At 38.4% G+C, this 16,637-nt stretch overlaps 1 protein-coding gene across 2 annotated transcripts in view; it reads left to right on the forward strand.

Moving 5' to 3' along the window:
- Positions 1-1,281: 1,281 nt before the first annotated feature.
- Positions 1,282-16,637, forward strand: part of hdac4 (histone deacetylase 4) — a 137,806-nt gene continuing 122,450 nt past the window's right edge. The window contains exons 1-2 of one of the 2 annotated variants that reach the window (XM_015029909.1): positions 1,282-1,512; positions 10,969-11,082. In XM_015029909.1, coding sequence (XP_014885395.1) covers positions 11,061-11,082 — 22 coding nt within the window. In that variant the 5' untranslated portion in view covers positions 1,282-1,512; positions 10,969-11,060. The remainder of the gene's footprint in view (positions 1,513-10,968; positions 11,083-16,637) is intronic. The other variant, XM_015029911.1, reaches the window with a different exon arrangement.

Below are 16,637 nucleotides of genomic sequence, written 5' to 3' on the forward strand. Positions count from 1 at the left end.
AAAAATAAACCAGCTGGGTGAGAAACAAACTCAGAAAATGGTTTGATTTGACAATGTTCAGCTGCAACAGTTCCTCTTTAGTGTCTACTGAAAAGTGAGAACATTACCCATTAAAACCAATCAACCCAAATGAGATGACCTGACTACACAAGTTTGTAATCTACCAGATAGTCTCATATGTGTGCTCAGAAGCTGTTTAGCTCGCTGTGTGCCTGTTCCAACAAGCAGTTTTAGTCTTGCAGCAAATACAGTCGGGGAATTTGTTTGCAGGAGTGTTAAATCAGAGACAAGATTACACTCTTTAGCTGCCCTGTTTTACAGAGCTGTAGACAAATTTGGAACAATACTAATTATGTTGTCAGCAGAACGTGTTGCTGGGTCGAGCCGTCCCATCGTTGGCTTTCTTCTGCTGCGAATGTGGACAGGCTCAGCTGAGTGGATACTTATTAAACTGTCAGTGTGTGTTTTTTCATCCAGAGAGCGTTTACACAAGGCTGAATTGCCCCATTTTCTGTTCAGATGAGTGCTGGTGTTTATGTAATCTGTGTTTTACTGCTGCTGCATTTCTGCCAACATCAATTCCTTCTTCAGGCCTGATAGTAACTAGTCTGGTCACAGGTGGTTAACCCATCTACCTCCTGGCTTGAAATAATCCCATTTGATCATCATGCTTAGCTATTTTTAAATGTATTATCTCTTTAAACTTGTGTGACTTAATAAAATCCAGCTACAATAAAAGAGGACACATTTTTAGTCTCTTTAATAAAACATGTCTGGATCTGTAAAATCCATCTGACTTTTGATGAACATGATTTCTTTTGTTTATATGAGGGAATAGTTAGTTATAATTTAACCCACATAGTAAAGCTCTTTTATTGCAATTAAAGTCTTTTAGGTATTGAACATAATTTCAAATCAGTAGTACTGCTAAGATCTGCGCAAATTAAGATGTAAACAAACTACACTGCTCCAAAAAATAAAGGGAACACTCAAATAACACATCCTAGATCTGAATGAATGAAATATTCTCAATGAATACTTTGTTCTGTACAAAGTTGAATGTGCTGACAACAAAATCACACAAAAATCATCAATGGAAATCAAATTTATTAACCAATGGAGGCCTGGATTTGGAGCCACACAAAATTAAAGTGAAATGTTCCCTTTATTTTTTTGAGCAGTATATATCGTAGGTTATATTAGTTACATTCTAATGTTTTTTTTTTTTTCTTACTGGTTCAGCAAGACATTAAAACAAGCAGAAAACCAAGCATATCCAGAGTGGACTCAGACTGACGGCCTTCATTCATGGATCCTGTTATATTTTTCCCCCCAAACCATCTGTGGACCCCGCCCACTGCGGAAGCACTGTAGGCTGTCAGACACGTGATTGATTCAGTATGGAGGAGCTGCTGTCTGAATGAGTTGATGTTTTTACACCGACGGCTCCAGTATCTCCGCGGATGCTTCAGGAGAGCAGCGGGGTGGAAGCGCCGCGCAGTCCGCCTCCAGGTGTGCCCCGTCCCGGTCTCCTTCCGGTCTCTGTGAATCCGTTAGGCGGCTGTTGGGCTGACTCTCTTCGTCCGCGCTTTGACTTAGGCTCGAAGTTTTCATCGCCCTTTCAAAGTCAGCAGAAAGAAGGCAAACTTGTTGCGAAATAGCCCCGCTGTTAAAAAACTAAAGAAAGGGTCGGCCGAAATGAAACGGCTTATCTGTACGGCTCAAATTGAACGCATTAGTGAAGCTCGGCGCTTTTTTAGGAGGTGTGCATTTTCGGGACAGTTTCCCTGACCTGTCCATTCGGTAGGTTCTTCTGTTTTGTGAGAGAAGTTTGACAGTGGTTGTTTGGGATTCACAGCACGCATTTCTTCTCCTTCATGTTTGCCCACCGTGCCTGTGTGTGAGGTAGGAAGCTGTGTTTGTGTTGCGGAGCTCTGGGTGTAAACTTGTGCCTTCATGCAGTGTAAACACAGGGCTGTGGCTCTGCTCTGTTATCGCGCCTCTTTAACCCTTTACAAGCGGAAAAATGCTCACAGATTCCTGCTTATAAACTCCAGACCCCACAGGAACAAAAAGTCACAGCAGACCTATATGTCTGAGTCCTAATTTACTGGCTGCAGATGTTTGTTTTATAGATTCAAACGAAGGGTAATTGGAACCAAACATCGACAAAACTTCAGCTCAGTCTGGAATATTATCTAACTAGTAAATTCTTTTCCTGGTCAGTTCAAACTTCTCTGGTATTCTTGTGAGGTTTGACCTGTTGGTTCCCTGTTTTATTCTCGTCATTCTGATGATTAATAGTAATAGGAACATCAAATAGCTATTTAATAGAGGTAACTTGATTCAGAAGATTTTACATAGTGACACTTTTCAATCATTCTTTTTGTTAGTTTTGGTGAGTTAAAAATGAATCAGTTACCATATAAATTTTTGCCTGGCTGTCGAGGCAGGTGGACACTTTCTTTTTATTTTTAGGGCAAGAAGTTAAAATCTATATGAAATGGAAAATTTGAACTACAATTTGAACCAAGCAGCTTTTACTCCAAAGCAAACCTCTGTGCTCTCAGTCGTTAAACTTGGCTCAAAAAGAAAACTGCTTTTAAAGAGCGATTAACTCATTTTCTGCACTGGTTGCTGAGCAAAAAAAAAAAAAAAAAATGGTTAGAACAGCTTGTGTTAGTAGTCCAAACAGAAAATACATATTAAGATGCATTAAAAAATGAAATAATGAGAAGTTTAAAATTATGTAAATCATATAATAATCATAAACTTAATATCACAATTCTCTAACAGGGGAAAACATCTTGGCATTTACATTTGTGTTTTGATATGTTCTAAAAAAATAATAATTTGGAGTTATGTTCTGCAGAAAAATCCACAAATCTCAGCCACAATTAGGGGGGGTCCACTGTATCGTGCTCACTTTTTAACTTAGTGATTTAGGGTGCGTTCACACTGCAGTCTGAAGTGACCCAATTCCGATTTTTTTGACGTAGTGTGACCTCTATCCGGTCTTTTCATGGCAGTGTGAACAGCATCTTTTTCGGATGTGATCCATATCCGACACGTATCCGATTCAAATGCGACCTAACGTTCAGGTCGCCTTCATCCGAACTGAACGTCACTGATTCTCAACAAATCTCACTATTCTGCGTCCTGATAGGCGCAAGTGGGAAGAAAAACAACAACCATGACGGACTATGAGGATTAAGTTGTTAATATGCTGCTCTGGTTGGACAACAACTTCAAATATATAAGCTAAGCTCCACCGTTAGCCTCCATGTTTACTTCCGCAAACACTGAGCACTTCTTCTTTTTATGGCAGTTGGCAGAACACTGAGAACGCTGACGCTATGGCGCCCTCTGCTGCGCATGCGGGACACTTTCAGGTCGTTTGCCCGTTCACACTGCAGAACGCATACAGGTCGCATTTACTGGCAGTGGGTCACTTCAGGCTGCAGTGTGAACGCACCCTTTGGTCCACGTAACAAAAATTTAAACGCCACTGGTCTGCAGAACCATAGCAACAAATCACTTACCAGACAGCGACGATGAGCTCGATCCGTAGGAAGGAGAGTTAAAGGCCAAAGATGAAGCGAGAAAAGTTGGTGCTTTATACATATAACATCATAATGTTCAAGGACAAACCAAAGAATTAGATGAAACTTGAATTGCGTCAGATGCTGCTTTTATGCTCAGAGATGAAAATTGAAGCAATAGATATAAAGCAGTAAAGTGAGCTACAAACTGTAGATTTGGCTGTAAACCTTGTGTTACTGACATTGGCACCAAGTTTCTCTGTCAGAAGAAATGTTGCACTGGGTCCGGTGTGATGAATTCACCCGTTTTTAGACCGAGTTAAAGTGAGAAACATCTCCAGACATTATGGCTCATTGAAGAACACACTGATTCTGATTATATGCAGAGAATCAAGGTGGTAAAATATCTGAACGTTTTCACAGATAAATAAATCATCAGTTGGCAAACTTTCTGCATTTACACGCACACACGCACACGTATGTTTACTGTCTGATACTCAATACCCGAAGGAGAGCAGCCACAGTTTTTCAGTTTCATATCTAAGTCTACGGTTAGTTGAGACCTTAATGTTTTGCTTGGAAAGTTTTTTGTGACGGCTTGGAACTAAGAAAGGAGACCAACTTTCTCCACTGGTTGCTCAGTATCTAAAAGTCACGTCTTTAAGAAAGAGGACAGAAAATCCATTAGCTGTGTCATCCATCTAATGTATGCCAAGTTTTCAGCTAACAGCTCTTTAGGAATCAACCTTGCTGATGTCTGGCTGTCTTAGCTTTGATATTTTAAAAATGCTTAACTAAAATATTGGAACAAATTGTTTGTGCTAACGTGACTGCGGTTTGCGATTTGCATTCCTGGACGTCTTTGACGAGTATGTAAATCACTTCCTTATTTTTGTCTGGTGATCATGCTATTTCTGGAATGTGAAGTATGTCTTGCAGCTGTGGTGCAACTATTAAGATTTCTCTAGGTGATTATTGAGTTGATTTACAGAACTGAGGTGAATGCATAACCCACCGCACACACTCTGAGATCTGTTCCATACTAATTTGGTATTTTGTTCAAACAGGATCTTCTCCTGTGTTTTAATCTCATCATAGATGTGTAAATAGAGTTTCTGGTCACTGGAGGTTTTTAAAAACTCACTTCGTTGTGTGAATTATACAGAGATCACAAAAAACCAAGGACCTGAAGGCCTCGTTCAACCACTTTCTGCTTTACACACCCAAACTGCACGTCAGCTTGTCCACATCTTTCTTTCTCTTTCTTAATTCTAATCACTGTTAAAGTTTAGATGTAAGCTGAAAAAGTAAAAAAAAAAAAAAAGAGAACAAAGAATAAGTAATGTCAAAGAAACCATGAGCTACAATCTTGGGGAGATTCCTCTGCCCAGCCCACATTTCAATTTTCTTAACTTTGACAGTATCACAGTTATTACCGAAATATTGCAAACGTGTCAATATTACTTCAGAGATGCAGATTATTTTATATTTGCTTAAATTTACTTCAGCATGAACTATTGAAATTATATGTACTGCATAATTTTAGACAAATACATTTCTGTTAATAGTGGATCTATCACTGTAAAATCTCTTGGCCCTTTTTATCATTGGCTCTTCCTTCTTTTTAGATAATTTCTTATTTGTAAAATATTAATGAAATGCATTTTTCAGTGCATGAATTTGTTTAATTGCTAAATCGAAATCTTCCCGGTGGACGCTGTGTATTTTATTGGACAAAATTAGCTGAAAATTCAGAACCTTTACAGTGACTTAGTGGAATAACTTGGTTTTAATCCGGGACACTCATGTAAGCATAACCTACAACATATTTGTTGTTGTGACATATGATGCCCACTGAGCAGTACAGTAAAACTGATTAAAAAGATATTTGTTTTTAACTTGATCAAATAATCCTATTTTAACCTGGATGTATTTTAATGTTTGTACAAACTTCAATACATTCCCACACATTTTTCTGCTTAAAACTCTCAAACATATTAAAATTAAGTTCAACTTTAGTTTTTTTAAAAAAATATTTTATTTTTTTCGAATTTTGCTTCAGTTCAGTTTGCGTGTTCTAATTCCATTAACAAGATAATTTAGCTCAGTTCCACTGTGTTTGGTCTGGCCCAAGCTGGCACTGGGGAGGTTTACTTGTTTGTGGACAGTTTGTTGATGTTATCACACTAATGAACTCTAATGGGGTCCGTTAGTGCCAGTGTTGTGGTCTGGGACAAAAAAGGTGGCGAGACTCTGTCACCCAGCAGGAATTTGTAAACAGTTTGGCGGGGTCTCCCATTCAGCTCACCATGCAGGATATTAAAGTACTTTTGTTTTCCTCTCTGTTCGTCTGTTTGTCTGCCCCTCGATTACACACAGTACTTTAGAAGACAAGCAGGAGCGTCTGTCGAGTACCTGCAACTCTTCCTGGTGGTATAGACACGCGTGTGTGTGTGTGTGTGTGTGTGTATATATATATATATATATATATATATATATAAACGGTCAGCAGGAGCAAATTCTCTTTAGTTCTGTTGGTTTTTGGATTTGGCTTTCATCCAAGTTAGTGAAGAAAAGGAAGCTGGACGTCAGCCAGAGATGCAGTAAAATTAGACGAGAGGAAGATCCAAGCAGTAAAACGGTCTCAGACCTCTCAATGAGCAACTATACAGACACTCTCAGCCTCAACTGATCTGATTTGGGGCCTGATGGGTCATTGTGTCAATCCTTGTAGGCATCCAGTGAGTCCGTGGCTGCGAATCATTCTCCCACGTCCAGCTTCTTCCATCCTGTTGGACTTCATATCCTGAGTAATAAACCCATTTTGGCTCCTTTGTGCCCTGTCCTGACTTTGAACCCACCCTGGTGCTGTAAAATCAGTTGGTGTTTTTGGGGAAGGTTTCCTCACTTGGATGTGCAGAGCCTGCTGTCACGTCTGCTTTAGCACTTTACGGTAACCAGAACAGACACGGTGATTGGTTTTTACTCATCTGATTTTAGAGATGATGTATTTTTAATGTAAAAGTAGATTCTGATTAAACCAAGTTAGCAAATGTTTTGATTTTCTTAAGAAGCAGATCTTCACCACTGTGTGATTGACATGAACACATCAATATCGTTTGGATTTTGTTCCAAAATCTGCCTGTCGCCACCAAAACACTTAAATGTAAGTTACTGTACTACAGTGGATCTGTAGAAATCTCTGGCTGAAGATAAACTTGTGTAGAACAGACTGTGAATGTATAACATTATAAGATCAGTGGAAGTTGGAGTGATTGTTGCTTTTCTGTTTTAAATAAGATTATGTCGTAGCTATAGTTTTTGTTTTTGTGTAAATACTATATTTTCACTGTAGATGAGAAACCTGAGAGCTCTCATGCCTTGCTTCACATAGTTTTATGCAACTCCCTCTGTCAGCATTTAAGCTCCCAAGCAGCAAGAGAGGCTCAAAAAAACAATTCCACTTCCTCATATTTAAAATGTTTTTGCTGTTATTGGTACTCATTGTATTCATACTTCTGATTTTTACTCTTCTCAGTGTCTTGGACTTTAATTCTTTTTCCCTGCCCACAATAAACGGATCTTACAAATACTGATCTCTGGTCATTAGAAGTAGTGAAATCGAGTGTTTTTACCTCTTTAAACTGTCTGTCATTGCAGATTGCTGTGTTTGCTGATGAAGGCTGTTAGATATCAGTATGAACAAGAAAAGAGCTCTTGATTTGAACTCGGTATGGGATCCGTCTGTTAGTTTCTTTTTATCAACAACTGATTCCTGAGAATTCATCATCGATCCTGTGAAATCCAAAATAGCAAAGTTATTATCACTCTTTGTTATCCATTTTTATTCTTTTATCACATATTTCACTTTGAGTTTTGGCATCTCATCAATAGTTACTCTGAGGAATCTTTTTTCTTTCATTTTAGGTAGACTATTCTCCGTTTTTACTTGCAGAAAAGAAAAATGAAGAACAATTCAGTCCTTGGCACACGACCAGTCTTCTCTCACCATCTGAATAATTCATACTCAATCAAGTCTGAGAGGCTGAAGCAGTCTTCTTGGCATACACGCGTTTTCAATGATTCATTTCTCAAGCTTTGCAAGGGGTGTGCTTAATTGTTGTTTACTTCTCGCTATCCGACCGCACGTTATTTTTATGCCATGGAGATTACTCCCGACAGCGCTTGGAGTGCCTGGGAAATAAAGTCCATTAAGAGGTCCTCGGAGCTGTTTTTCTGTCAAGCATCATGAAACTTTACTTCAGAGGAACACGATAAACCACATCCAGTTTAAAGTCTCAGCCTGTCAAAATGGAGAGTTTGAAGAGACGCCGAAGATGTATTTAATGACTCAGTGGTGCTGGAAAAAGTACTTCTACTATACTTGGATGTGATTAAACTGCATCCATTCATGCAGTGTCTACACCCACCTATCCGTGGAAGGTCGTTGGTGGCTATCTCCAGCAGTCATTTTACATCACAGGGCAAACTCTATAAAATAAATAAAACCTACGCATGCATGCATGGGCATCGTGTAGCAAATAGAGCCACTGAATGGACTAAATGTCTGACGTCAGTGCTGACATATTCCTGCAGGTTGTATATAATAAGTCTGTATTCCTAAGTGGGAGATTGTTTCTTTGGTAATAATGGACAGTGTGAAAAGTGTAATATCAAGATTTCAAAAGTGAAGGCAATCCTTTTCGAATGCCAGATTTTGAGATCAAAATAAACAATTTAAAAACGTTTTCAAAATCAGTTTGAGAATAGGTAAATTAAAAAAAATGGAGTAACTTTGTTGGATTGTTATTCAGCCTTAAACTAGTTCTTTGATGAAGCTGCTGTCGATTTGTAAAGAAAGTGTTTTAATCTGAAAATAAGTTTAGCTAATGTTGTAGGATTTCTTATGCCTGTATTTGTCCTGTCATTAAAGGCGCAGTTTGTACAAGAAAACTGACGATGGAAAACATTTTGTAATAATTTATCATATTCTTTTGTCTCAAACCTGGAATCGTGTGTTCACTTTTGAGAGGTGCTGTATTTGGAAATAAATTTCTGACAGTTTAATTATAGCCTAAGTTAAAAATTTAGTGTTTTCGTTGAAGAAATTAGACCTCTTATTTGCTCTTAGACAAAAGCACATATATGAGGAGGCTAAATTACACGACAGAGTAAACAAGCAGCTGTCGTCATGTCAAAGACCTTTGCTCTTCATCAACAATTTCCATCTGTCAGAATCTCACCAATGTTTGCTTTGACTTCAGTTGCCTAAAATTCACTTTTCTGTTTGTTTCTGTCTTTTTTTGGATTCTTCTTGTGCATGAAGAGACCAAACTTTATTCATTTTTATTTCCATACAGACGGTACTCGTGTGACAACAACTTTCTTCTTCCTAATAGCTTTTTGAAAATCACCTTGTTGGTGCTACAATCACTTCATTGCGGTTGACTTTATTTATATGATGTCAATTTACAACAAATGTCACCTTAAGGTTCATTACTAGACAAACTTCCAAAATTAACTTTCGATTAAATTGACTTGATTTGAGTCCAAATGTAATTCAGACTGACCCAGGTCACTGCAGTGCAACCCAGACTCAGATCTAATGATAAATACTATTCAGTCTAGTTATAATTTAATACTGTCAATTAATACATTTATAAATTATCACCAGAGCTACAATCTGGCACAGTTCATCTTTCCTCTTGCAGTTCATGTATTGTCCCCGTTTTAAATGAATCAAAATAAAGGGAAACTCATCCCTACTGTACTCCATGTAAAAAAACAACAATGGCTTGGGCGAATATGTGCTTTACAGCTCTGGAGTGCCAGGTTCACCTCCTTTAAATCCTGTTTCTTGTCTTTTTAATGACATGCCTTGGAGAAAAAATTCCTCAATGGGAACAAATCACTGGATTGAAAGAAAATTTCGTCAAGACAGAAACTCAGTACTTAGTGCTCAGCTGCACATGGGAGATTCTCAGCCACAAACTGCTAAAATCTGTTTTCATGCAGCTCATAGTCTTGTGGTTAGCCTGATAAATGTTTTGTAGAGACAGTTGGTGCTTAATCAAACACCCTGTCTGAATTCATACAGTTAAACAGCAATTATGATTAATTAACCATAACTCACAGTAAACATAACCCCCTGATACTTTGGGCCTGTTGAACATAATTTTGAAATAGTTGTGATAAATAATTCTCTGACAAAGCTTGTTTTTCTCTGCTGCATCACAGGCCAACAGTGATATTTGCATACAGCTGTCTCTATGCAAACTTCCAGAGAAATGCATTCTGCAAAGAAAGGAAAAATCCCCAAACACTAACTTTTCCTGCCCTCTGCATCAGCAAACATGAGCTGCCATCTGCTGCAACATGGAAAGGACAAACAGAAAGCTCTGAGCCTGCAGCACTTTCTAAAGTATCAGAACAGGGAAAGAAAGGGGAGGACACCAGTGGTAATGACTTTAATTGCTCTATAAATGGTTAAATTAAAATGTGGTCAGGGTGTGCTTTCTGTAGCAGAGAAAACCAAGAAATCCTCTGAAATCCTCAAAAACTAGAGTAAATATAAGCAAAAGAGCATCAAAATGAAAACCTGTGAAGAGCTTTCTGGAGAACTGTTAAGACCACCTTAAATAAAACAAAGTCTGGCTCCTTGGAAGAAAAATATGAAGAAATGTAATATGATGTAAAAAGAAAAAGTATGCAAGTTCATTCAAAGTCTCAGATTATTTCTCAGACTGATGATATACTGAGAAATATGCAGGACTGATTTGATAATAAAATTCTGTTGGAATGATGTTAGTCATGTTTCTGTTGAACTCTTAGATTCTTTGATATATTGTAAGTGAATTAAGCAGCGAATGCCAGAATCATGTGGTTGTGTGTCTGTTTTCAATGAAAACGTTTGTTCATCTTTTTGGACTGGGATTTTGAAACATTAGATGCATCAGGCTTCAGGAAGCCTGTTTATAGATTTAATTACGCGATCCACTACACATAAGAGCCTTTTAGTTCTGCATTGACCTCCAAAGCTGACCTCTGAGGCTTTATTGGTTATGCGATGGATGCAGAATCCATAAAATTTGATAAATCCTACTTCGTAATTCGATGGCGATTAAAACAGCTTCAACAGAAACGTGCAGATATGTATAATTATTTTGCTCATGTGGATGTGAGACTTTTCTTGAGCAAACCTTTTCTCTGTTGGGTGTGGTGCAGCCAGAGCAGAATTGAGTGCTAGAATAACAAACTCTGACTTTCAGTAAACCCAGATGTTTTAAAATGAAACCAGATTTGCTTAATAAATAAAACAGGCTTGCAATTTACTTCTTATGGTTGTACTATTTATTAGAAAATTCTGTCACACAAAACAAATATAGGTGAAAACGTCTAAAACGCTGCCCTGTTTCTCTGCTCACAGTCTGGCCCTCCTGAGAAGTCTCCTCTGGAACGGGTAGAACATGACGATCGCTACATCCACTGAAGAGGTGCATCGAACGAGCCTGTGAAACAATGAACTCTCACAGTCGCCAAGGTAAGATCTACTGTTCATTTATATATTTTTTATTTATTTTTTACCTATAAGTTATTGTCTGTGACTCGTTGTAAGTGCGTGCATTTTACGAATGGGTGGGATTTTTGCATGACGGATTATACGTCATGCAAACAATTCAATCATAATTCGCAGAGCCAGTGTTGATGCTTTCGTTTTGGAGCTTTGGTTTTAATGAAGCAGAAGTATAATTATCATATAGTGTTTATAGTAGGAGAGAGTTACTGCTGTGTTGTGCATGTTGCTGTTTTTGTGTTAACAGAGCTACATTTGGACTGAGTGCACTATAAACTTTTTAAGATTGTAGTGCACTCACTACACTGGCAGCCAGTTATTTTGTAGTGGTTTTCAAAACTCCATCTGTAGTTTTCTATTTACCATTTACTGCACCAGAAACTGGTCAAAGCACACCGTTCTGCACAGTGGCCTACGTGCAGAATGGTGTGTTACGTGATCCACAAGAGCTGAGAAATTACCTCATTAGATGGAGTCGTCATCAATGCTAATTTAGCTGGGTAACCTAATTGGTTAACATATTTATAGATTTTGTGTCTGGTCAGCGACACGCAGCAGTATTTATTTATATAGATAAGTTGAGAGGGATAAAGTTTGAAGCTAATATTCTGGCAGATGTGTGAACCAGAAGGGATTTACAGTCTAATAGTGTTCACAGTTGAGTAGCTTCCCTCAGTTTAACATTAGCCTGCTAATTATTTTTACTGCTTTGTTAAAAATACTTGAACCAGTCGGGTGCTGTGGTGGCACAGGGGCAAAGCGCGACCCACATAAGGAGGCCTTAGTTCTGGTGGTGGCAGCTGCAGGTTCGATTCCCGGCCTGGCGACGTTTGCCGCATGTCTTCCCCCTGTTTCCTGTCGAACTACATTCATACAAAGGCCACTACAGCCAACAAAACCTTTAAAAAATGTATATTATTATATATATATATATATATATATACAATTTTTCCAGATATGATAAACTGTTAAACTGCTTATATTTTTATTTTGTCTTATCATTTTCAGTTTGAGTGTTTGTGGTCGCGGCTGAGCAGATTCAAATCCAGTTGCTTTTATTTAACTGAATGTATGACGTGGAGCATCTCAAGATGACATTTCAAGGTTTTTCTCCAAGTCTGCTTTTAAATATTTGACCTAACTTACTTACTTGCAACCATTAAGAGCTGGATTTTCCACAAATTCTTATCTAAATAAAGACAATGTTGAACAGATTCTTCCTCTCTGTCGTGCTTTGGTTGTTTTGCTCATGTTCTCCAGATGCCTCAGCTGTTTGTTACTTGTTGGTCCAATAACGATCCTTGCATAGCACAGTGTAGGTTGCTTGCACCGTTTTTTTTTTGTTTTTTTTTCTCGCTTGAACTGTGCTGGGAGGTATGCTGTCAGAGTTTAAAGCATTTGCGTCAGAGGACGCTGGCAGAGGGCAAAGATATCTTCAATTCCTGTCATTATGTTCCTCTTATTTATTTCTTGAATACATCATGTTGCATAAGCGGAACGACGATGTGGCCATATTTTCCTCTTTTCATTTCCCTCCCTGTACTGATCACTTCCATGCTTTCCCTTTGCACAATTCTCACAACTGATGCGACTTTAGTGTAGATTTTAACTTTTGATGTTATGTTTCATAGAAATAAGAGGGCAGTTTACACAAAAAGAGAATATCTGCCACTACTTTAAGAGGCCTCTGCCTTTCAAGAAGTGAAAAAAAAGTTTAAGTTTTTTTTCACTTAACCTTTATGTTGAGCATAAACCTCTAAACCCTCTGTTCTATTTTGGTAGCTTGAAAACTGGGAAAGAAGCTCACTTCTCAGTTTTCCTTCCAGTTTGTGGTTCATTTTCTCCTTGTCGCCTTTTAGTCTGAGCAGTATTACTAAGCCGTTTTTCCACATTTGACAGATCATAATTTCCTTTTCCAAAACCACCATGTCATAGCACTGAAGAGCCCTTTTGTCTGATCCAAACTTGGGTGGCAGTTGCTACCATGTTGTCATGCTTCTTGGTATTTTGGAGAAGGGTTTATACCCCTGGAGGCAGCAGTAAAACAAAACAGAAGGACTCTCTTCCCCATAAGACCCCTGCCCTTCTGTCCTCTGCCGTCATTGGCTCATCTCCTTTCTCCAGCAGCAATAATCGCTGTCCTGTCCTGCCTGAGTGGGGAAACTTTGTCAGTGAAGAGCTCATGCAGAGCGACTTTCTGCATTAGAGCTCGCTGGAGGCCTCAGTTCAGAACTTGTCTCGCCCAAATAAAGTACTGTTGGCTTTTAGGGGTTTCTTTTGTGTCTTTGCATTTTAAGGACTTGAGCAAGTTGTTGTACACTGTAGCTCCATATACATTATTACAACTTTTTTATGGGCGTAATATGTCATATTTTGGTGGCAGGCTACATAGAATTGTCAACACTACTAAGAAATGAATCACAGTAAGTCCTCTCACTGATTTTCATAGCTGACTTTTTAACATCCTTTCTTCACATGATGAAAACCTCCACAAGGTGTCCTTCATGAACCAGAATCTACGATGTGATCATGTGTCACCTGGAACCATAGAGCATGATTGTCCATTCTTTTAACTACATTTAGAGCGAATGTAATGAATTGGCATCAAAACATGATGTTTGAACACAGCTAAAGTGGTGTCCTAGTTGATATTTGTGCCTCCCATGCAAAGTAATACATTAGTTGTGTTTTGTAAAGAAAAGTTGAGCAACTCCAGTTCTCGGGTGCTACTGTTCAGCATCTTTTGGATGCATTCCTATTTCAAACCACCTGAACCAAATGAGTGATTAATGAATAGGTTTTGGCAAAACTTGCCGGCATGCCAAAGAGGTGATTCAGATGTGTTGGAGTTGGTGCATCCAAAAGTTGCAGGAATGTGACATGGGAAGGAATGCACTTGGGTGAATATTTTGGGAAATAAACTCAGGAAAATGTCATAATCAGAGCTTCTCTAATGTCTTCTTCTATTTGTATATTAAAAACGCCAACATGTGAAAAAATCTGGTTGTAGTTTTTGGTTGAATGCATTTTTCTGACATTAGGCAATGCAGTAAAAATGAGTGATATATGTATTAAAATTGTAGAATTTGCAATTGTGCATGCTAAGTGTTATTATGAGAAGCTAAATCCACCTGGGGCTGTGGAGTAAAGGGATTACTTAGTTGTACTTGAAATACAGTCATATTGAAAAAGCATAGCATGCTCCAAACCATATGTTATAGTCCAAATTGAATGTTCTGTTTGAGCAATAGCCACATCATTGAAATAATCTACATAGTTCAGATTAGTAATTCTTTTTTGAATTTAGTTCCTTATGTCCCTAATGTTGCTAATTAGCATCATACCCTAATGTGCATGAATTGTTTATGTAATATTTAAGTTATCAATGCTTAATTCATTCAGAGCTTGACTGACAGAAAACATTCTTTCTACATACTTGATATAAATTCAGAAATTATGGCGTTAAATGGAAAACTGACTTAAGAATCGTTGTAAGTGGCTTAATGAGAATCATTGTGATGCTGAAGGCGGAGTGTTAGTCAAGTCATGTTTGATATAAACAGCATTTTTCTAAAAACTCAAGGTAACATATCTATTTGATTGTGCTATAAAATGGCACTATGTTCCTGGAAAATACATAATAATGCCCCTCTAAGCACCACGTCTGCTGCTTAAAAGCTGAAGCTTTAATTTTTTTTTTTTTTTTTTCACTTGACCTTCCCACACTCTCCTCTGTCACTCTCAGCTCCCAGTTTCAATCAGTAGCTATAATAATTCACGGCGGGAGCTATCAAAAGCCTGTGGTGGTAGATTAAAGGAGTTAATGTCTGGAAAGTGTAGCATAATCTTCAAAAGGAAGTTTAACACCTGCTGGCCCACAGTGAAGGCTCCTCATTCAGAAAGGCCAGGCAAACGAGGAAAACGCAGGATGTTAAATGAGAGGTTTTAGTCTGAATGTCTTAAAAGCTGGAGGTAAGAATGATTGAAGACGACGGAGGTGAAAGGCAAAATGAAGTTGAGAGGAGAACATTAAGAAGAAATTAAGAATTTAAAGTCAGATGTAACACTGCTGGATTCTCTCTTCTCTACCCAGTCGCTGCTTTTTTTTTATGAGGTTCCCCCCCCCCACCAAATGGCTCGAGCTGTACAAATCATTTTCTCCTATCTGTGTTGGACTATGGCATAAATATTATCATTCTGATTCATTCTTGGCACAGCAATTATTCCTCAGTGGAGAGATGGATTGGAAGGAGTTGATTCAGACCAAAAAGAGGCCTTTCTGAGAGAACAATGGGAGCTGCTGTGGTTAAATTAGATTACTGCTTCATCATTGTTTTCCTTTCCACAGTTTTCCAGAAGATTCCACTCAAGTAATTGCATTGTCAGATGAAACTGTGGAGCGGAGTCTTTGGAGGAATTTATGAGGCACTGAAAGCTTCTTCGGGAAGAAAAACTCAGAACTGAAACATTTGCAGTTAAAAAAACCCCCCAAAAAACTTCTTTGTCATAAACAATTGTAAAATATTCTCTAGTTGGCATTTTTATAATTGTTTGGCTTCTTGTTCCTGCATTTTATTGAAATCAGTCTGGCAATCTATCTTTCTTGACACTATTTTGTTCCACAACAGTCAGTGCTATGTGGAAATGAAGAAAGGCTTTATGGCCTTTAAATGTACGGCTTTGAGTACTTTCACTGCCTTCCTAAAATATTCATAACCCTTAAAACTTTTTATGTTTCGTCACATAAAAACACAAACTTCCATGTGTCGTATTGAGATTTATTGTGGTAATCAATTCTTAATTACTGAAAGTGAAAGAAAAAGGCTGAATGTTTTCAACATTCTTTATGAAGAAAAATGTGAAAAAGCCTCTCTGAGTCAATACCTTTACAACCACCTTTCACTGCTACCATATTCCATCTTTCCACATCTAGAGACTAAAGATTTGCCCATCATCTTTGAAGAATAGATTGGAAATGATGGTCAGTTCTCATGTGTTGCCACAGATTTTCAATTGGATTTAGTTTTGAACGGTTATTGGGACATTTTAACACGTAAACATGCTTTGGTTTAAATCGTTTTCTTTCAGAATTGCCCCTTATTTAGCTCCATCCATCTTACTATCAACTCTCTACTGAAAAATAAAGCGTCATCACAACATTATGGTGCCACCATGTTGGATGGAAAGAACGGCGTGTTCAGCGTGACCCGCAGTGTTGTGTGTTTAGCACCTTCTTTTACATGTTTGCTCCATGCCCAGCTCGTCATAGAACGAGGTTACAGTTAAACATATAAGTATTTGCGTCTTTTGTCTCGCTTCAAAAATCTCATTTTGCCAAACCTCATTGGTAAAGTAAAACAAAAACGAAAATCACTTCACATTCCTGCATTTCCCCCATCTGGCTAGGAGGTTGCAGTGAGCCGTTGGGGTTGATCACGGGACAGTGAAGGGGGGGGGGGGGGGGGGGGGGAGGGAGGGGGAGGGGGGGGGGGGGGGGGGGGGAGAGAGGGGAGGGGGGGAAC

The sequence above is a fragment of the Poecilia latipinna genome, unplaced genomic scaffold, assembly GCF_001443285.1.
Source record: "Poecilia latipinna isolate Pla-1442-1.1 unplaced genomic scaffold, P_latipinna-1.0 Scaffold167, whole genome shotgun sequence".
Classification (NCBI taxonomy): Eukaryota; Metazoa; Chordata; class Actinopteri; order Cyprinodontiformes; family Poeciliidae; genus Poecilia; species Poecilia latipinna.